Below are 22,448 nucleotides of genomic sequence, written 5' to 3'. Positions count from 1 at the left end.
TCTTACTGTTTTTCATTTTATTCTTTTCCATTCAGCTAGATAACATGAACAGATGCTACATTCACAAAAATTACTTTCAATACAATCACATGTAAAATAATTGAGAGATATTTTTGCAAAAATACCTGGATCAAAAAACACAATTGCTTTCAAGCAAGCATATTCATTGTCATCTATCTGAATTTCCTGGAAGGGACGAACTAATTCATCCAGAATCCGATTTGCCACTCGACAGATCTCTACTTCAGTGCTGTTGCGATGAATTATGTAATTGTTGCCTTAGAAAGAAAGAATACCAACATGTGAATTAATAGAAACATTTTGATGTAATGTATTAGTTGAAGGCAATTTTCAAAAGTACATTTCATATTGCTTAATCAAGTTAATAATTTTTTTAAGTAATGACTCTCCCTTGCATCACACACAACTTTTCCTTGTAAACAGAGTATATGTGCAAATTATAGCTGTCACCCTGTAAATAATCTATACATCAAAGTATGCCAACATGTGGAGTTACTGATTAGTCCACAGGACCAAAGTTTGTATTTGAATGTACAAGTATGAAGGAAGTAGACCTTTATGTTTAAATAACAGATAAATATACTAATGAATTGATCTTAAAATGTTTTCTTCCCTAATTAAAATAATATATCCCAAGCTGAATGACAAGGATTTGTCAATAGACAAGAGGAGATACTGGAAATGCTTCTTTTTCTAATGGATGTTTCTGTTGTTCCTAATAAAATTAGCATTGTAAAATTTTCAGTCAAGAATTAATTTTACCTGGGGCTTTTGTTTTTTGGGGTTTTTTTTAAATATCCATTTTGGAGGTCTCCACTATGGCATCTTAATTCACCTTCTGGAGAACAATAGGAATATCACGAAGCTTTCAGAAGCCACCATGCAGTTTTTGAAAGAAAAACTGATAATTATATCACAAGAGATCCATGTCAAAATTACTCATAAACTTTACAGATACCTGCCTCCAAGTATCATAAACAAGCCTTGAAGCCTCAAATTGTTTCTTTTTTTGGTATATATGCTGATGCTGGTGATACTAAATATAATTTTCTTACTATTATGTTATCATTATTTTTCTTATTACCTTATTATTAATTGCAATGAAACTGCAATTTTTTTTGTTTTGTTTCTGTTAATTTTGTTAGTGAAACTGTATGTAGGGAAATAGCTACCTTAAGAAAGCCATTTGTATAGCTTTTATCTTGAAAGGTGCTGGTGAGAGAAATACCTTCAGACCAAGCCCTTCTTGTCCTGTTAATGTTTTAATATGTGTAAAAATAAATTCAAGCTGATTTAGGGCTATGAAAAGGCAGGCCCAAAGAGGAAGGAGAATAAGTAGTAGAAAACGTCCTTGTACCACACTACCAGTGAAGAGACAAGTCTGAGTCCATATCCCATATAGTCTTGCCTCACACCAAAAACCCTGTCCAAGACGACTGTCTTGGGGTGTCTTTATGATGTGTATCCCCTATCGCTGCACTATGCCCGGAAATTAACTCTGTGCCTCTCTGTGCCTTTAAACTGAGCCTGAGAGGGGGGAAAGGAAAAAACTGAGTGAACTTTTCAAAACAGTTGTTCAAGGACACAGACGCACACTCCTCTGCTTCTGCAGCAGCAAGAGCGGAGGAAGCACCCTTCTTGCTTTTCAGCCAGTTTTCGGCTCCTTTTCTCCGGAGGGAGATGGAGAGGTGAACTTTGTTTTCCTGGGACTTCAGTTTTTCCCCTTCTTCTCTTCTGGACTGTTTCAACATCAGAACACATCAGGAGAATTTTCCACCGAGGCCCTGGAGGTGGGCCCACACCGGCCCAGCTCCAAGGAGGAGGAGAGAGACCACACCTACAGAAGGACTCTGAAATCTTCCCAGGTTTCTATCCACAAGGAGAGGTTTTATTATTTAGCATTATTATGCTTTCCTTGTGTGTTTGTTAAATAAATAGTTTTTTATCTCTTTCACTTTCCTTCAAGGAAAGTTTCTTTTTTTCCTGAACCTGGTGGGGGAGGGCCGGTTGTGACCTGCCTTCTATCAGAGGACATTTTCCTCCAAATTTGTCCAAATCGGCACAACGACCTACAGACTTCCTCGCGAAACAGCCCCAGTGCTGAACATGTCTAATGAAACTCTTTTTGGCAGAGTACACTTCAGAGTGGCAGAGTATTGTGTCAAACAAGGCTAACAAATGCCTCATCACATCACCCTCCACACAGGCTCACATCTAATCTTGCAACTGGGACTTCCCATCGCATGAACTAGAAGACATGCTTCCATGACGTGACAACATCCTCTTCCCTGACAGCCATGCTCCCTTTATATAACCCAGCACAGGAGCTGTTTCAGCTGACCAAGAATATGCTCCTGCAGGTGTGCCTCGGCACTGTGCCATGGATGCACCCATCTGTCACACAGCAGGGACAGCATGAATGATGTTTATGTGGTGGCCCTGTGGCAACTGTCGAGGCACCTGTGAGAGGGCTCTTGGGAAAGTGAGTTGCAGGGAACAGGCTATTTAATATTTTAGGCAGTAGAGTCAGAAGGACTCCTGAGAAAGCTCCAGATAGATGGTTTTCATGAAGACTGAAAGTACTACATGGGCAACATGCTGGCTGTTCCTTTCCTAAGCAAAGGGGTTTTTATGGTGTTTTTGTGGTTGGTATTGTTTCGTTCCATTGTTTTATGGGACAAAGGTGTAGAAAGGACAATAATGTAAGGAGGCAATTGCCAGGAACTCCCTTAAATTGTGGTTTCTGGTATCCAATAGACCTTTAGCTGTATTAACTCACATTAAACCATCCACCTGCTTTTGCTAGAACAGGCACGTGACATTATGTCATTAATAGCTATTTAGCATTCACAGAATGCATTGCTTTGATTGTGGCAGAACAGTTGTCCCACTTAAGTGATTACATCGTTGCTAATGTACTATAACATCATCATCAGTAAGTAAAACAAAACCAATATTTACCTAAAAGTAAAATGTCCTTATATGCCATGGATCGTTTTGCTGCTCCAAGCAACAGGTGCTCCCCAGCATGTGCTCTTAGCAGGGCAACCTCACAAAAAACCAGCAGACTCGTTAGATGATAAAGCAGTAAGTTTCAATAGGAGCAAAAAAAAAGAGGATACATATTACTGTGTGTTTGGTACATGTTTAAGACTGTTAAGATTCCAATGTAAAATGTAAAGTGAATGTAAAAATCTTAACATGATAAAAATAGCACTCTCTAATTAAACTGTCACCCTCTGTCACTTCTAGCATTCTGTCTAGATTTTAAGTATCAGGCTCTGCAAAATACTTTTCAATAAATACACTACCTCCATTTATTTCCTAGTGCGTATTCCCTTGACAAAGTTTTCTCTGGCTTTCTAAGATGACATTAAAGACTCCAGTGGGCTGGAATGAACTGTTACAGTAAATTTGGTTCCATCACTGCTTTTTCTCTTGAACCAAAAATTTATGCAGCATTTCAAAGAGCTTTTTCCCAACAAAGCCAGATATGCTAAAAGAGCCACTATTGTCCACAAAGAGGAATCCAAATTTGTACTGCGAAGGCACTTATTAGTTTACTCTTTGTCACCTATTTACTTTCCTCTGGTTTTAATGTCTGCTTGAAATCTCAGCAACAGCCTTTATTTCCTCAAGGAACTCATCTCTTGACAAGTCATTCTAATCCAAGACAATCACTTTAGGAGAGATATAAAGGTACACAGCATCTGGGTAACACTTATCTGTTAAGACATATCGGGTTCTCAGTAGAGTTACCTTAGCTGCTCTGGCCTCCTCTGTTGTTTGTAAATCAGGCTGGTTCCCAGATCAGGAATCGTTTTTTCAAAATCAGATGGCTTATTTTATAACTGAATGCACAATGCCCCTTAGAAACCCGTTATCACAAATGAAAAAGTGGCATTTGTTTCATTTCTCAACATCTTTGTCCCTACTTTACTAAGGTACTTAAGGTTTCAGAGTATTTCCCAATATGTACTCTTCAAGCACAGCAGGAGTGTTTTCAGCTCATCATTCTGAGCTGATATTTTATTTTTTTAAATGCAGACAAAAACATTTTAAGGACATTTGATACGTTCTCTTTTCCTTCATGCCATCATAACAATAAAGGCCGCAATATCTTTTGCTTGCTTTTGTTGCCCTTGTGTAGCCAATGCATTTGAAATTCTCTTTCACATGAGCAGAGTTTTAACTTATTTGAGTATGTTGAGCTTGTGCACGTATGTGCTCTGTGTGTCTGCAAAGACATCACTAAACTCCTGTTTTGGGGGGGTGTCCTGTGGCCTTAAACATGATATTCCTGAAGAAGGATATAAGAGAGAAAGACTCAGTTCACAACCAAGGATGATCTAGCACTTGCAGGATTTTGTTAAAAACTGAGAGACAGAAGAAACAAAAAGAAGGATTTACACAATTCCAGTTCACAGAGTGATTTTCAAGATTAATCAGATTTTCGTGTGGAATCAAGAGATCCCAAGCAATGAATTAACCTCCTGCTGAGGCTGCTTGTCAGAGAACTGCTCACCACAATATGGAGATACTGGTTCTGGGTTTGCCAGCACAACCTACTCTGAAAGCCAGTGATATATTAGGATATATTACAGATGTGATGATAGATCAGACCTCTGTCATAAAAACACTCATGAATTTTCAAGATTTGATGCTTTTTCCCCTCTCATTTATTATATACAGTATAATTTCAGTACATTGGATTGTATGAAAGATTATTTGCTATGGATTGATATCAGTATGCTTGGAATTTTTTTGAGATGCTATTCACTTTTGGTTTTTGCAAGTAGAGAAGACCCACTTCAAATTAAATAACATGCTGTCTTAAACCATATTATAATGAAAAGTGAACACGAAATAAATACTTTTTAAGGTCACAAAAAAGTTCTGTTTCCAAAACACTAGAGAAAGAACAAAACACTTAAAGACACGCTGCTTTGCTGCTTCTTTTTGTTAATGTCTTTTCTGTGGTGGTGGTGGTGTTATTTCAAAACTTTAAAAAAAAAATGGTGGTCTAGTAAAGGGTGGGTCTAGTACCCCGCTCTATTTGTTCAGACAAAAAGGAATGAGTGCTTCATCATGACATTGAAATATCACAGGAGTAACACAGCATTAATCAGAGTTTTCTCTTTGTTTTCCTCTTATACCTGGTCATCGAGTGGTAGTTCACAGAAGCCTGGAATATATTTAGCCCATTCCACCAGGACCAAAAGTTGTTGCTTCATAGATTCACAGACATCACTAACACAAGCAATTTTCTTAACATTTATATCAGTGCTAGCACCAGGACTGGAGATTGAGATCTGGACATAATGAGAGAAAAAAATGAACAATGTTAAATTCCATATAATTTTATTTTCACTGGTTAACAGCATATTTAAGAAAAAATCACAGCAGTAATCGCAGATGCTCTTGAGAAATTCCTTGACCATAGGGACCACTACCCTGCATGTAAATTATACATTTTTATTTCTCATTATTGCCAGTGTGCATTGCCGAATGCTAAAACTTTAATTAATCATATCATGATACAATATCCTCTCATTCCAAAATACTATTTTTAAATGCATTAGAGCTCTTTTCATTTGTAGAAGGGAAGTGTTTTGGGGTTTTTTTCCTTTAAAATGGTTGACATTTACTTCATTTCAGAAAAAAAGAAGAGCTCATAGTGGCATGCAGTAATATTAAGGGATAGAGATATTAAGAGAAAGAGAGTGATAAAGGGTTAGCATGTTCTTCTAGTGAAAAGATAAGTATCATTAACTTTAGAAGGTAAAATAGGGGGGGTTTAGTGCCTGGAGGAGAATGGTTTGCAATGATGAAGCAGCGGTATAGGCAGAGACCTGCGACATTTCAGAGGAAATGTAAAGGATATGAGAGTGCATTAGACCACCTGCAGTGAACAGTGCTCTGTGAAATGGCAAGAGAACAATATCTTTCTGGGCCTGAAGCTGGGGCACTTCTACTGAGCCAAATTCTTAAATTCTTAATGACTTTTCAAGGAAAGGAACAAAACCAGGCTTTCTCTGAAGCCAGGAAGGAAAGCCAACTTAAGACAAAGCCAAACTTGAGAAGGTAAAGTCAGTTTATAGTTGCTATCATACTAGGGAAGCAAAAGAAAAAGGAAGCTGAAAAGGAAAAAAAAAAAAGAAAAAAAAAAAAAAAAAGAAAAAGAGATCACTGTACAAGGCCTATGAAACTGACTTTCCCTTTATGTTTTATTACCAAAAGCATACTCGGGAAATGATGTAGCACGATTATCTTCCTCAGGAAAACAAAATAATTGTTTACTCTTCCAACACTACATTCCTACACTTTTCAGGATAGTGGAAGCTACTTAGGTTGACTCCTACCAGTTCCCCTTCATTCATATATCCATGTTAAATCCCACAGTGGGATCTCTGGTGAAATCCCTTATCCTTGGGTAGTCAAAAGGAGTTGAACTTCTGAACTAAAGCTCTGTGCTTCCTACATAATTCAGTAGTGTAAAACACTGAAAACAGCTTAGATATTAATGTCAGTTAACCAGATGAACATTAGTTCTCAGGGAAATACAGCAGCTAGGCAGGTGAAAAATTCCTCTGACCCATAATTCAAAGGCTATCATGTAGGAAAAAGGTTAGAGGTATTGCCTCTTTGTAGACAGAGAATGTGTGAAATCCATACTATAATCATGAATCCATTTCTGGCATCTCCTGTACAAAAACCAGGTTGAAAATACTGAATATTGTTCAGGTGAGAGCTATCAGAGTGATTCGGTCTAGAAAACCTTCAGTACAGAAAGAGAGTAAAGAAATTCAATACCCCTTTTCCAGAAGAGTAAAAGGGGTCTTGATCATGATTCAAAGGTACAAAGAAGAGATTTCTGATAGTAGGTCGCACTCTGATCGACCTGAAAATGATACTAACTATGCACCAACTAGAAGATAATACATGAAGGTAAAGAAGAGGTAGATTGTTTAATTGTTAGACATAGTGACTCATGAAGTTAATACATTGTCCTTCCCTTAATATATTTTAATCAAAGCTGTGCATTTTTATAAATTACATCTTATATTACAAACTGCAGTCTCCAGGCTGAAATTACTTGGTGAACTTCTGCTGGGGATTCATGGGATGACTCCAGTGGAGTTCATTATGAACCTAGGATTTCATCTCTTGACAAGGATATGAAGCTATGTGTTTTTCAATTTCTATTTCTGTATTACTTTTACCTGCCTCTCATTTATGGGATACAACACAGGAGTCACTGATGTGATAGCATCATAGACTAGCACAGGTTAGGAGGGACCTTGGAAGATCATCTAATCCAACCTTTTGTGGGAAAGGAATCCTAGAGGAGATTATCTAGCACCCTGTCCAACTGCATCTTGAAAATCTTCAGTGACGAGGACTCCACCACATCCCTGTAAAGGTTGCTCCAGTAATCACTTGTTCTCACTGTAAAAATTTCTTTCTGGTATTGAGAAGAAACCTTTGCCAGCGTAACTTCTACCATTAATGACTTGATGAACATGACAATATAACACTGTATCCCAACTGTTCTGCAATCCTTCAGGGACAGATTTCTTTATTCATATGAGAATCCAGCATGCCCTTTTCATATTTACATAATCCTGAAAGCCTCTCCCAGGTCTGTTGGAGAAAAATTATACTTAGACAATTCCCCCCTGTAAGGGATCTTAAGGAACAAAATAACTAATTTTCCCTATTTAATATGAAAATTTCAAAAGGGATTAATGCCACCCTCTTCCTCATTTCACAGCTGAAGTACTTGGATAGTGTTTTGGGACACTATCAACTCCTCTAAGTCTCTTCTCAGGACTGAACTCATCATACAGACCTATGAAATTGAGGGAAAAACAAGTACTTTTAAGACTTTGATTTTCCATCATGTTAATGGAGCCTCTTGGATTTTGAGGCCAAGATTGTATCTTCATATACGCTTGACATAGTGGAAGCAACTCTGTTCTACTAAAACATACCAAATAGTAAGTACAATAAATTTGTGTACACACAAGGTGATGTTTTAGGCCCAGAACCTACTGTTTGAAAATAACTTTGTGCTATGAACAGCTGAGGATGTGATTCTGTTCAAGACAGTTCTTATTCCTGAATTGCATATACCAGTTGGAAATGATTAAGGAGTATTATAAGAAAAGCACAATAAGCAAGTTAAAAAATTACTAAGGAGATAAAAATAGCTATATTTTTTCATATTGTATAGGTATGAAAGGTAGGAAGGTACATTATATTCATCTGCTCTGCCTGGACATGCAATATGTGCCAAAGACTACTCCCCAGTAATTCCTGCATCAATTCTTTACAGACAGTTCCAGCCTAAGAGAGATGCTGATAAAGGATGAGATTACAAAGCATTTTGGGATGTATAAATCAGTCAGCATGAAATCATAAAGGTGGCAGTTAAATTCTAAGCAAGTTAGTAAGAGGTGCAAGAATGCAGAATCAATGACCATGATTTATCTGAGGTGCAGAAAAGGACTGGAGACTGTTCCATTCAGCAATTGATTGGATAGGAAAAAAAAAAGAAAAAGAGAAAATGAAGTTCAGATGAGACAAAGAAAATTTAAAAGCAAGATGTGAATAGACTCTGCAGTTGGAACACTTCTGTTTGCCTTACTTATAATGTCTAAGGATATTAAAAATGGGATTTTCAAAAGAATGTAAGGAAGTGAGTGTCCACACCCCTTTGAATGTAATGGCTTTGGACAAATTTTTCCCTATGTTTGATGGGAAAGGCAGCTTCAAGGATAGATAGATGCCACCAGCTGCCTAAGACAGCAACTGATTTAAAAGCAGATAGAACCATAAACCTTTATTAAGAAAGGTGCCTAAGACATATTGTCCTGGACAAAGTAGAATTTTTTTTTATTGACTTTGCTTCAAGAATGTATTCTATTACTGCTTCTTTCATTGAGAAGAGGAAGCTGTGTGCATTTTGGAAGTAGAAAAAAGTAATCTCAACAATTATATTCCTAGAATAAGAAATTGAACAGTATTTAATTTTAGTAAAAGTGGTCTGAACATCACTAAATAATTTTGTGATAGTTCTCAGTACCTGACGCGAGAGTGTCTCAGCTTGCGACAATGTGCTAATAGAGGGACTGTTGCAGCCATCAAAAGTGTTTCTTCTCGTACTTATCCTGTCCCGTTCATTTTGTACAGCTGGAAAAGAATAATCATCTCATTTATTGACTTGAAAACACTGACACACAGTATAATTTCAGAACTTTACTAGATTTCAGAAGATAACTGTAAGAACTGAAAGGTATGACATTCAAAGAAGATGATCTGCTTTTAGCTCTGAGTGATGAGGAAGGATGATAATACATGTTTATGGTCTGTATTGGTACACTACTTGCCCGTAAAAAGCATGTATAACTAATTGTAGAGGGATTATTATTAATTATCAGCACTTTTGTCACTGGATTAATTACAGTAAAACCTCTTCCTTTGAACTTGAACACATGGTTTCAATTTTAACCAATTTATTAAGTCAGGCTTTATGATAACAGCAGAAATGGACATCTCCAGACTGCCAAACAGGTCAAGTAGTACAGCACCACTACTGAAAAAATATCTGTCAGAGGAAGTATGAAAGCCCTATTCATGCTCTGCTGTGTGAAACAATGAAACAGGAATGAATCATGACTTTAATCCACTAGTAAAATAATTTTGAAACTCAAATCTCATGCTCCTCATCAGTGACATTGCATTCATAGCCAGTTTATGGAACATTAACTAATTTAAAGGAAAAAAAAAATCAACCCAAAAATAACACACCAAAAAATTTTAGGACAGTAAATTCAGTAAGTTTTGTCTCATGGGGTCCAAAAAAAAGCATTTGAAAGAGCTTTGGATAAGGAATCTGCAATCAGCACATGCGAAGCCTATGAAGCAACAAGGCATACTTTTGAACTAAAGGAAGAAGAAAAAGTAAAAACTATCAGTCAGATCTTTCTAAAACCTAGATCATGTCCAAGATTAGGCCAAGGAAAATAAAAAAGGAGAGAAAAAAAGAATTGCATCAACAGAAATCTTTTTATTGTATAAGGACTCCCATTGTCCTTTAAGAGCAGCAGCTTTATTTCCAAAGATACATTTGCTGTTTTGTGGGAAACAATCTGCATTACAGAATTTAGGAGTAGTACAAGGGGCTTCAATAAAAAAAAATATATTCTCTGCACTGAGTAGGTTCAGGGTTTATCTGAACAATGCACACTGTTTATTCCAGAGGTGTACTAACTTTTTGCAAGGACACTCGCTGATGGGCCTTTTATTAAGGTCACTCTAAGAAATCTTGTGGGGTGATAAACACATAGTATGTTGTAGACAGGAAAGAGGAAACATAACCTTTTGTAAAAGAATGCTGAAACAAACATCCACTGAATCTAAGCAGTTTAAGTTCTGCACAGATAATTAAAATAAGTTCAGCACTGATTAGTTTTACAAAAATAGTAAGGTGTTCTGACAATACTCCACCTTTGAAAGTCACTGGTGGAGTACACTGAAAACCATAGTCGGATGCTTTAATTTTCTTCTACACAGACATAATTTTGGATTATTAGACTAGACTATCTGGCTACAGCCTTTTTGTCAATTCAGGCTAAAATAGCCTTAAACAGACTCCATGAGGAGGGTGGTATATTTGCTCAAAGAGGACTTTTAAAGCTTTTACAAATTGAAGCCTTTCTTATCTTTGTCCTGAAGAAAGAGATTTTCTAGAAACAACATGAGAAACTATCATAGACTCTATGCCACACTTACACTATGAGACATGCCCTAACCATGTAGAGAGGTTATAACAAAACAAAAGTAGTGTTGAAAGTTTTAGACACAGTGGGATCAGAGTAGGGCAGAATAGTGTTAAGTAGGTTAAAAGTTTTGTGCCGTGCACCAGGTTGCATTGGTATATTGAGGGAAATGAGCATTTCTGTGGTTTGGGATCCCCAGCACATGAAAGATACTGGAAAATCAGGCAGTGTCCAGCAGAGGGCTACGGAGATGTAATCCACAAGATGCACAAGGTGAAGCAGAGACATGCATCTTTGCTTATGTGGAAACGAGAAGACCAACATGGATGTGAGGGTCTTCATTTCTGTAGCATACAGAAAATGGAGCCAGATTCTTCTCAGATGCATAATGAAAAGACAAGACCCAATGGACACTACCCTAACTGCAGTAAGACATATTCCAACTAGTTATAAGGAAAAAACCCTTCCCATTGAGGGTGGTCGAGTACTGGAAGAGCTTGCCGAGCAAGAGGTTGTTGAATCTCCCCTCTCAGGACTGTGTAAATCTGTCTGGACGGGGTCCCAAGCAACCTGACTGAACCTAGATGTCAGCCTTGGTTTAAGCGGGGAATAAACTAGATGAATTCCAGATGTCCCTTCTGAGATGAACTATTCTTTAATTCCAGGTTTTGAAAGTCTCTAAAGCTTGCTATTTCCAAAACTTTTATGGCTGCTGTGGATACACAGATCTTTCCCTTTCTTCCCATTAGATTGATAACATATATACAATACGTTACTGATTTAATGGCTCAAATTCCAAAAGGCCGAAGTGTCTTAAAGGAGAGCCACAAGAGTTAACTAACCTATTTCATACCCTGTGTAACACTGTTTAGAATATCCCCATCCAGCTTCAAGGAGAAAAATCCATTTTATCTCATACCAGTGACTTGAACACTACCAAAGCACTGCTACAGTACAGATACTTAAGAACATAAAGAAAAAGCTTCCTTTGTACAGACTAAAAGAATGATTGCCGCGTTACAAGAGAACTGAGCACTCACATTTCAGACTGGCCTGCAAGCAGATGCACATTGCTCCAAACAAAAAAGGTAGCAAAGTTTGTGACAAATGACTTTTGAATGTGTATTTGAAAAGGATAAGGATATCTTTTGTTTCCACATCATAACTGCCCTTGAAACAACAGCCCCAACAAAAAAAAAACACCTCTAATATTTGCACGGCCCTTCTTTCCCTATTGCTCTGCTCTGTGGTCATTTGGTCCTCCCACTCTCACAGAAGAATCACTGTTACATGTGTTTCTCATATCTGTCAGTGAGATGCATAAGTAACAATTTTCCTATATTAAGCCCTGAGGAAATTAGATTTTTTGTTAATTAATGTGAGCACTCCACTGACAGATACCACTATTCTTCTCACTATTTTTTCACTCAACTTCACATTCCTTTCTCTGGCTTGAATGCTTCATACACTTACATTTAAGGGAAGAACCAGTAAATTGGCACTGTCATTATTTAGTGTAGGAAAAAAAAGCCAGATAGATATTTTATTACACAATTTGGTGGAACATTTTAAGTAAAATCTATTGGTTTGAAATATTCCAGCATATGGCTCAATAGGTAGAAATCAATGAATTTTGGTGCCAGAATTCATGAATTAAACAGTTGCAAATTCACTTTAAATCTATGGACTTCCTTATGTTCAAAGTTCTAGAACTGCTTACCCACTTGAAAGTTAGAAGACACATATTTCACCTTAGTATAAAAGCACTTCCTCATTATGAAGGCATTGTAGCAGATTTTCCATTGGTTTATTCTGCTGGAGTTTTTTAGAATTTTCATTATATTTCAAAGCTAATTCAGATTTTTTCTCTTTGTATATCAAATAATAAACGACTCCATTACCTTCCTTTTTCATTCCTGCTCGAAAACACTTTTTTAAACGACAATATCTGCATTGATTCCTTTTGTCCTTGTCAACAATACATTGTCGGTTGAATCTATCAGAGACAAGAAAAGGCAAATGTATAAAGCATTAATAAAGTAGGACCCTGATTACAAAGAAGCAAACCAACTAATCTGTCCTGTCAGAATAATTTCTATAACCACAGACTCTCTTCTTCAGTTGCACTGATTATTCTTCTTTATTAATCAGTTTTGAGAGCTGTTTCGTACCTGCTCATTTTCTAGGAATATATGCATGTGTACAAACATGTGTATGCATTGGAATAGGCAAGTGTGGAAAATTTTGTAGTTATGTACATCATTTACACCTCAACTGATTTCTGAGGTATATCAGTAACTGGCTGCATCAAATGGTGGTGGAGGAAAAAAAGAAGAAAAACTGCAAATAGAAAAAGGAAAGCACAATCAAGGAAAAAGCCAAGTGTTGCTGCCATGGAGGAGCCCCTTAGCTGCAAAACCATTACCCTTGTCTGGCAGTGTTTACTCCTTCTGGGAGATAACAATGAACAAGCTGCATGTTTTATAACTACAGGTGGCAACCTAAACAGGAAATGAGAGGAATCAACACAATGAAATAAAGGCTTGAGGAAATACACGGAGCATGACACTGCAAGGTGGCTTACCCAGGCTATTGTGCACATCTACAGGTGTGCCTAAAGTGAATGCAGATGAGCCATTTGCCCCTCTCCCTGTCTAGGTCTGCCTTTTCTTCTTTTCATGTGTTTGTTAGATAAACAGACTCTGAAAAAGCAGAGCTCTTCCTGAAATCACTTGTGTCAGCTCTTGACACACCACTTTAGGGGTATGCCTATGCTATATCACTGTGCTATGCCTGTAAGGGAGAGGCTTCCTTATAAGAGTATTACACAACCAAGGAAGAGTGAAGGAAACAACATTTCCAGTAACAAGCCATTCTTAGAAATGTTTTCTCGTTACCCCATACAATGGCACAAGGGGACAGAGAATGGGGGCTACAGCCAGTTCACCATGTTGTCTCTGCTGCTACTTCCTCCTCACGGGGAGGACTCCTCACATTCTTCACCTGCTCCATTGTCAGGCCCCTCAAAACAGAGACAGTTCTCCATGAACTTCTCCAATGTTAGTCCTTCCCATGGGCTTCTTCATGAACTGCCCCAGCATGGTTGCTTTCCACAGTGTGCAGTCCTTTAGGATTGGGCTGCTCCAGCAATGGGTCCCCTGCAGGGTCAAAAGCCCTGCCAGAAAACCTGCTCCAGTGTGGGCTCCTCCTTCCATGGGGCCATAGGTGTGGCCAGGAGCCTGATGCTGCAGAGTCTTCTCATGGGGTCACAGCCTTCTTTCAGGCATCCACCGTCTCCAGCAGGAGGTCCTCCATGGGCTGCAGGTAGATATCTGCTCTGCTGTGAATTTCCATGCATTTCACGAGGACAGCTGCCTCACCATGGTCTGTACCATGGGCTGCAGGAGAATCTTTGCTCCAGCACCTAGAGCACCTTCTCCCCCTCCTTCTCCACTGAACTTGGTGTCTGCAGAGCTGTTCCTGTATCACGTTCTCACTCCTCTCTTCTCCAGCTACATTTTGTTTCTGCACAATGATTTTTTTTTTTCTTCTTAAATACATTATCCCAGAGGTACTACCACCATTGCTGATAGGCTCAGCTTTGCCCATCTTGGAGTTGGCTGGCATTGGCTTCACCAGATGCTGGGGACACTTCTGACAGCTTCTCACAGAATCCACTTTTGTAGCCCCATCGCTACCAAAATCTTGACTTAAAAATCCAATATAGCCTTTCAGTGATTTGTTTAAACTCATTGAGTTTTCCATATGTTCTGCTCATGGCTCAAAATGGACAGTTTATGGACCTGAGCTTGCACAGAAAATTTCATCAAAAATTATGCAGGGTGATATTTTGGGCACCATTCGGAAAGTAACAGGTTGTCATTCAGACTGACGGGGGCAAATGGCTGCTCAAAAAGACCTGTGTGTCACACCAAGTGGGAATATGTGCAGAGGTGTTTGTATGGCCCTTAAAACAAGACTCATAAATCTTAGACTTACTATTCAAAAACAACCTTCAAAAGGAAAGAATTTTTGAAAACAGTTAAGAATTACAGTTTTCACATTGCAGTGAAAATACGAGCATTTTTCCTTTTTTTTTTCAGGAAATGACCTTTGTAATCATAAATAAAAGAGTGAAACAGCTTCTGAGTGATGTAATGATATCAACAACATCAACAAGTATCTGGAATATAGTCTGGAGTGTGTAATATCAAGTAGCATTCCTTAAGAAAAAGCTGAAAATACCCCAACATAATTTGAAAATTCTGATAAGGTCTGAATACAATTTTTCCTTAAATTCATTAATTTAGTGCCTCTAGATGATCTTTTGAAATACCTGCATGTATAGACGTGGTTTTTCCTTATGCTACGTCTAAAAAATCCCTTGCATCCATCACAGCTGGAAGCACCATAATGTTTTCCGGTCGCTCGGTCTCCACATATTGCACAGAGACTACTGACCCCGTTGTCAGCAGCATTCATGTTGACAGCTTCTCCTGAACTGTCTGACAAGAGACAAGAACATACACAGTTATGGACAAAACTTCCAACAACAACCTCATGCGCAAGTTGTACCTAAATAGAGGTTTTTTCTGGCCTTTTCTCTTAATTGCCACTTAACAATTTATACAGCATGACCTATCTGATTACGTCTGGTTCTTACTGACGTGAACACTTTCAAAATGATAGAGATGTTAAAAGAATTTATGAAGTTCAAAACAACAAATAATTGTGTTCTAAACTCCTTTCAGCTGAAGGGTTAAAAATTAAAGTGCACTTCTTCATTTATAATTACACATATATTCCTACTAAAGGAATACTGAAAGATTCCTGAAGTTCCTGAAGAGGAACTTTGGCACAAAGCGGTGTTAACTGGTAAAGATCTCTTGTATCAGTTCTCATACAAGCTGGCAATAGCCGGTAACTCTCATACAAAGGTTTGTGACATTAAACAAAGAAACAAAAAAAAGAGGGGTTTTGCACAACTTAATTTAAAAAAACCCAAACAAAAATGCATGCTAAGAGTCTGTTATTTCCTCAAATATATTTTTGACAGGAACACTGGTGCAGTCTCTCCTTGCACAGAATATTAGCTATGTGATTAACAATTAGTTACTGAATATGGTAAACACTACTGAATAAGTTCACCTGAAAGCAAACCAGTTATATTTATACTTTGAGTCACAATGTTAGCAGACATGTTCAAAACAACAACTGCAAAATAGCTTTTTGTTTTGCTTCTGGTTTAAATGAAAGGAAAATATGCCCTAAGCATTTGTAGCTGTTTTGTCCAGGAGAGGAAAGAGTGCTACATTAATTAGATATGCAAACAGATTCAAAAGTCAAGTACATGAGGTCATGAACAGTGTACAGGATGAAGAGTAAAACTGTTAATATATATATTATTCATATTATATACATCCAACTGAAATGTATAACATAAATACATTATAAAATTTTCATTGTGTCTGGCAGAGCTTAAAAGTTAAAGAGTTCTTTAGATACAGAGAGAAGCAACCTTTCTGTTTTGTTTTGGTTTACAGAGCTGTAACTGATAGGAATTACATTAAAAATGATTAAATAAAATGAAATCTTATAAGTAAGAACTCAGTTCTGTAAAGATTTTATTTTAAAATCAGAATTTTCATGACTGGAAAATTATTTTTCAACTAGGTTACAGAATTGTTTTAGAAAAATATAAGACTTTTCTTTTGTGGTTTTGTAACTTTGCATCATACAGCAGAATAATTAAAAATACAGTATTTGAATGTTATGATGAAAAATTTCACAGCAATATAAGTTGTGCATATAAATACAAGGACATATTTATTTTCTTTGGTGTTATTCTGAAACAAAATGTCTGGAAAATTGACCTGATGTTGAAAAATTCTTTGATTTCAATAGAACTGTGTAATCTGCCTGAATGTGGCTTGTTAAAGTTCTCTAAATGCTCCCAATTAATTTAGACAGCTAGAAAAGATACACAGGAAGGTTCATAAGTGGCAGCTTTCAGTTCCAGACTAGCATTGTAACAGGACAATGTATTTATAAATGCTGTAAGAAAATATTTAGGCTAAACTCTAAACAAACTCTAAACATAAGAAGGCTGTACCTGATAACTAATAATTATCAAGCTAATCACTTACAGTGATAATTTAACCAGCTCTATCGCCAGCACATAATGCAACCAAGCACAATCTCCCTAATCTGGCTTCCCATTTTATTTAACATTAACAGATCCAAAAGGGTGCTATTCAGCAAAAAACAAATGACCAATGAAATACCCATATTAGAACAAAAAGCAGAGAAATCATCTAAAGTTATATAATCATTGTTGATAGCTTCAAATTCAGTTAGGGCATAAAGTCCTGTTTTTTCTTCCTAAATCAATAACCAAATCTACTCTTCTATTTACTAAGCTTGCTGTAATGCAACATCAGAAATTCAGATAAAACTTAAAGCCCAACAATGAAACCTTAATTAGTTTCTATATGGCAGGAATATGTGGAAATTCAGGTGCTAAATATTTTTCCTGCAAATCACTACATATTGGTTCTGCCTTTTAAAAATACATACTACTATATATCTATGAATTGTTCTTTAAGATACAATAAGCCAACATTTTTAGTGTATTAAAAGATTTGGAAGGCCATTTTTGAGTAGTTTAACTTGCCTGATACTTTTATTCTTTTATTCACTTTTTTTTTTTTTTTGGTCAGTACTCAATAGCAGAATGAAATGGCATGCTTTCTATTTCAAGCATAAATTATTGATACAACTTCTCAAAAATTGCATATAAAAAGTCTGCCTAAAGTGTTACATTAGCCAAATGCAAATACTTTTTCTCAGCAAAACATTATCCTCTAGAAAGCCAATGTGATTCTTTTTTAATCACTCTTGTTCCTATATACACTTAGCTAGAAAGGTTAGATCAACACTTAAATTAAAAAAATATTGGTCCAACAATTAGAAACTAGGCATCAAGAAACAGTAGCTAATTTTTTTCACAAACCTCTGGATGATTTTGTCCTTTCTTTCTGAAAGTTATATACGAAATATACTTCCATGTCCAAACTGTCAATACTAGTTATTCATTTGTCTTACAGTAAATAAAACAACTGCTGAATAGACCATTTTCTTCCTTTGATTAACTGACTGGTGACAGTACAGCTACTTTATTATATATAACCTCTCTTTTATTTTCCTTAAAGAATTATAATGTTACTAACTTAGAGTCAGCGATGAAGTGTAAGAGAGCAGATTTGTAGTTTGAAAACAACCCCCAAATGCTCCATTAATAAAACATTTAACTAACACCTTATAGCATTACTAAACTTCACTTTTTCTGTTAACTGGCTTGATTTTGCCTCACAGGGCAGAACTCACCATTGCCATTATACAGAATCTGCATAGTTTCAAACTCCAGTGCTGTATATGTCGGATCTAAAACTTCACTGTAGTTTGCCATTTCCATGTCCAGTATTGGTTCTGAGAGCCTCATCATTGAATGCAAAAGCAGTGGAAAAGCTGTTCAAATGTACAACCTTCCCATTCTGTTTCACAGTGATTGATAATCCAAAGTTAACTATAACTGTGTCACTTACGTGCAGCAATGGGAGGAGCTGGAAAACTGCTTCTGCATGCTGTATTTTACCTGGGTATTTTTTTTCTTTTATGATACAGTGCAACCCTTCTGATAATCTTGGAATGCTTTTTGAAATAATCTTATCAGGAGTTGTATTGGTTCCAGTTCTTGCATGAACCCAAGGACGTGCAGGAAGCTTCCTATCCCTTATTCTTTGCTGCACATTTTGTTGTCAATGTGTGGTAAAACAGTTCTAAACAAACTACTCTGGTTGTTCTGTGTAGAGACTTTAATTTCATATGCCATTCTGCTCTCTCTCTTCAGAACAATAAGGAAATGTGGTATGATTATGGACTATCTCAAACTATACCCAAATCACCCACCTTCATATTTTAAAAGACAGCTGTAAAAACCTCCCATTTTACAGCTGGTAATATTCTTTCCCACTGTCAATGACCTAGCTCTGTAGGCATCCTTAAGCAAGACTTCAAGTCACACAAGCGTGCAGCAAGGCCAGTTCATAAATCCCCTCTATCACACACTGTGCTGCTGCAATGGCTCTGGGCACCGGACCCTCCACACTCTCAGACAGTGGCTTCCTGCTCTAACCCTCTTTCATACAAGATGTGATGGCTGCATGGCATTTCCAAGCACCATTCAGATGCACAGGGGGAAAAGAAATATTAATCACTTTCTCTGTAATGAAGAATCTCCGGGTAGGTCCACAGCTCATCAGTTGGTAGACACGGCATGTACAAACCCAGTTAAAAACCCCCTGTAAAGCTGCTTGAATCTGTGCCAAATATATAGCTGAACAGCAGAATTTCACTTGCTAATCTGGTGCTTTCAAATGTTGGATAGCAGGATTTCAAATGTTATTACTTCTCAATACATTCTTTAAAGAAAGCTACCCCTTACACTGCTGAAAAACAGTTACATAAAGATTACATATACAGGAAAACTGCCCAGTTTATGCCTAATTAACAAGTGCTAGTAACTGTATACACAGCACTGAAATGCATATTTGAATGGAGAAGAGTGTCTGCAGTTGCTGTTCAGTAAAAGTAGCTGTAAAAGGGCACCTGTAGTGGTTTAGTAACATAAACCAACTCCTTGACTAACTAATTAAATAAATAAATATTTTAAAAAGCAATTTGTGACAGACAAGTTACCAATGAAGGAGGAAAATTTACATGAAAAGACCTAGAAAAAAGCCTTTCAAAATTCATACTTCTAATATCCATGTCCCCAGGGTTACCTGAGAGTCACAAATCATCCTGTCTCCTTGTGGACATGTAGATGCAGTCTCAGGCCAGTTCTCCTCCTGACTCCAACAGAGCCCAGTAACATAATTATGACAACAGGATTCTTGTATAATTCACAGATCTATCCCTAAACCAAAGCATATTTACAGTTGTGTTACTGCTTGCACAAATTCTCAGATTTTAGAGGGTCTCCACAGGGGCTGTCCTTTTCAACCTACTGCTATTCCTTTTCCTTTAAACCATTCATCCATTACTGTATTTAATGAGATATCAAAAACTGAAAAAGGTACTTCTTAAAAAGGGCAATCCTATAATTTCATGCATTCATATGAATAGCACATATATTAACAACTGATATGACTACAAATACTTCCTATACACAACAAAAGACAATACCAAGAAATGGCAATTTTTAAAGATATTTAAGAATATGACTGAAATTTTAGAATATTTACTGTCTAAAATCACATAAAAAAAAATTACTCAGAAAGTGTCATTTCACAGTACTGAAAGTGTACAAGGTTTCACAGTTTTTAAACACAGCTAATATTTCCTCCTTTTTCTTAAAGAAATATATTAAGACTGATGAAGAGCTATTTTTTGACAGCCAATATTGCTTAGGAAATCACTGTAGTTTCATCATGAGATGGAATAATTTTATATTACCTGATGGCTCAGTTTGAAAAGTTTCTTCTGTAGCAGAATTTGTTGTATTTGCTACAACCATTTGTTGTGTTTGTATAGTATTTGCTATAAAACTAATTACTAGTTACGTAAAAATTGATTCATTGCCTTAAGATGCTAATTAGCAAAATATAAAAATGCTTACACGTTAACTACAATTCTCTTTTGTTCTTCAGTGTACACTTTCTGATAAGATTTTCTATAAATATTATCTGGGTTTTAATACCAAAATTGTATGCTTGCAAACATATCCATTGCATATTTTTTTAATTCAAAATGCCAGTTCTGAAAACATTCTGGCATACAAGTAAATTTAAAATAAGGGAATGGATGGAAGATGGAAGATATCAAGTATGACATGATCAAATCCTGCTATTCCCTCTGCTATTAGAAGAACTTCTTCAATGCTGCCAAAACAGGTCCCTTAGTGACTGCTAAAGAGAGGGAATGAATTGACCCTTCATACTTCTGTCATATAAAAACTTATTTCAATTGATTTTTTAATATGGAAAAATGTACGCTACAGGAAAGACATTCTTTATACTATTTTTTCATGTTTTGCTAAGGAAACTTCTTACAGTCAAATCTTGCACTCATAAAAATGTGCTTTCTGGGGGATTTTTGGCATCATGAAGTACATCATGAACAATTAATGCATACTAAATCACTATGGTAAAATATTAATATGTTCTCTTTCAGCCTTATGTGGATTAGAATGCAGTCCTGGAATTAGAGCAGTCGACGAAAGAAGCTAATGATGAACAGCTTTTGGTCTTATGTCAGTCCAAGCTTTATACTGTTCACTACTATTCAGACTCCCACACAGCAGATTTCTTTTCATATTGGACACCTGCACTGTTCTTCAAATGCTGAATGACACCGCAGCTTGTAGTATAAAATGTTCTAAGTGAAGTCATCTACTACTGACAGCCAAGAAATATCAGCCTAAGGTAAGCAAAAGTTTTAAAACTGTGTAATTAGTCAAACTGCTAAGCACTTCTTTGAGATAAGTGATAATGTAAATTTGAGTAAGAAATAATTTCTCAAAGTAAATTTACCAGTAATTGTGAAAAGAAAGCTACACAATAATGGTTTTGTTCATGTGGTTTTCTTGCTTTTTTTCTTTAAATCTGATGACCTCAGGATCACATACAGATCCTAGCATTCCTATCTTATCTTTAAAACTATTAACTCTGTTAATTGTTCAGCTCTCCATATTAAATGCAATCATTCTTTCTGACTGGGGTATAAAATACAGCACAACCTACTAAAATCAAGGTTCTTTCCATAAAAGGCTTCCTGAAAATAAAAACAAATCTGAAACTACTATCAACACTGAAACAGTTTTGGTTTTCTTTTTTTTATTTTTTTTTTAATAAATAGTAATATGTCCCTTTATCTTTCCAGCTTAGTAAGAAATGTAGGTTGCCAGAATAAAGTGTTAATTCAAAGGAATATTTTTCTTGTTTCCCATATATTCTAGGTAAGAACACACCTTCGCTCTATTTCCTGCTTTGCAAGTACAGTGAATTGTGGCACACATACTTGGAAGGCATCCTGCTTTTGTCAATAACCTGTCATATTTATCCAGCATGCTGGCAAAACACACATTTTGATCTGTTTCCCCTCTTGATGGCTGGCACATGTAGGACAGGATATGCATGGAGTCCATGCTAACAAACCCGAAAGAAACCATATGAGCTGAGCCAGAATGTTTCCTTACTACAGTGAACTCAAAGAGACCTGCAAGCGAGACAGTTTATTTGCCAAAAGCTTGCTACCTAGGAAGCAGTGTGAAAGTTTCTGCACACCCATGGGCAATCTCATCTTTGGCTTACAAAGATACACGCCCATGTAATACCACAGACTGTGCTTCCCTCTGCTAGAACACACCCTCAGTGCCAGGGAGAACACTGCTAGTCACCATCACATCAGCTCTGCTGACACTCACCCCCAAGTGCTTCATAAATGGTCCATGAGTAATGACTGGGAAATGTTTGCTTGTATTGTATATGTGTTTGTCATGGAAATGTTTGTAACACTGTGGCATTATTTTATTTGGTAGAGATTGCTGGCTTTTTGTTTTTTAAATAAATAAAAATGTTAGAG

The 22,448-nt window shown here is 36.7% G+C and overlaps 1 protein-coding gene across 3 annotated transcripts in view; it reads right to left on the bottom strand.

Moving 5' to 3' along the window:
• HNF4G (hepatocyte nuclear factor 4 gamma) overlaps positions 1-22,448 on the bottom strand; it is a 36,251-nt gene that overhangs the window by 1,445 nt on the left and 12,358 nt on the right. For 2 of the 3 annotated variants that reach the window (XM_042036421.1, XM_042036423.1), the window contains exons 1-7: positions 18,192-18,349; positions 15,142-15,310; positions 12,707-12,801; positions 9,110-9,216; positions 5,178-5,333; positions 2,983-3,070; positions 126-278 (exon numbers count right to left, since the gene is read on the bottom strand). In XM_042036421.1, the coding sequence (XP_041892355.1) occupies positions 126-278; positions 2,983-3,070; positions 5,178-5,333; positions 9,110-9,216; positions 12,707-12,801; positions 15,142-15,310; positions 18,192-18,309 (886 nt within the window). In that variant the 5' untranslated portion in view covers positions 18,310-18,349. Of the gene's footprint in view, positions 1-125; positions 279-2,982; positions 3,071-5,177; positions 5,334-9,109; positions 9,217-12,706; positions 12,802-15,141; positions 15,311-18,191; positions 18,350-22,448 lie in introns of those variants that run through there. The other variant, XM_042036422.1, reaches the window with a different exon arrangement.

The sequence above is a fragment of the Corvus kubaryi genome, unplaced genomic scaffold (genome assembly GCF_017639235.1).
Source record: "Corvus kubaryi isolate FWS band 111438036 unplaced genomic scaffold, C.kubaryi_AGA036_p1.0 37385, whole genome shotgun sequence".
Lineage (NCBI taxonomy): Eukaryota > Metazoa > Chordata > Aves > Passeriformes > Corvidae > Corvus > Corvus kubaryi.
The sequence above is the reverse complement of the archived record's forward strand: the minus strand, read 5'-3'. Positions and strand labels throughout refer to the sequence as shown.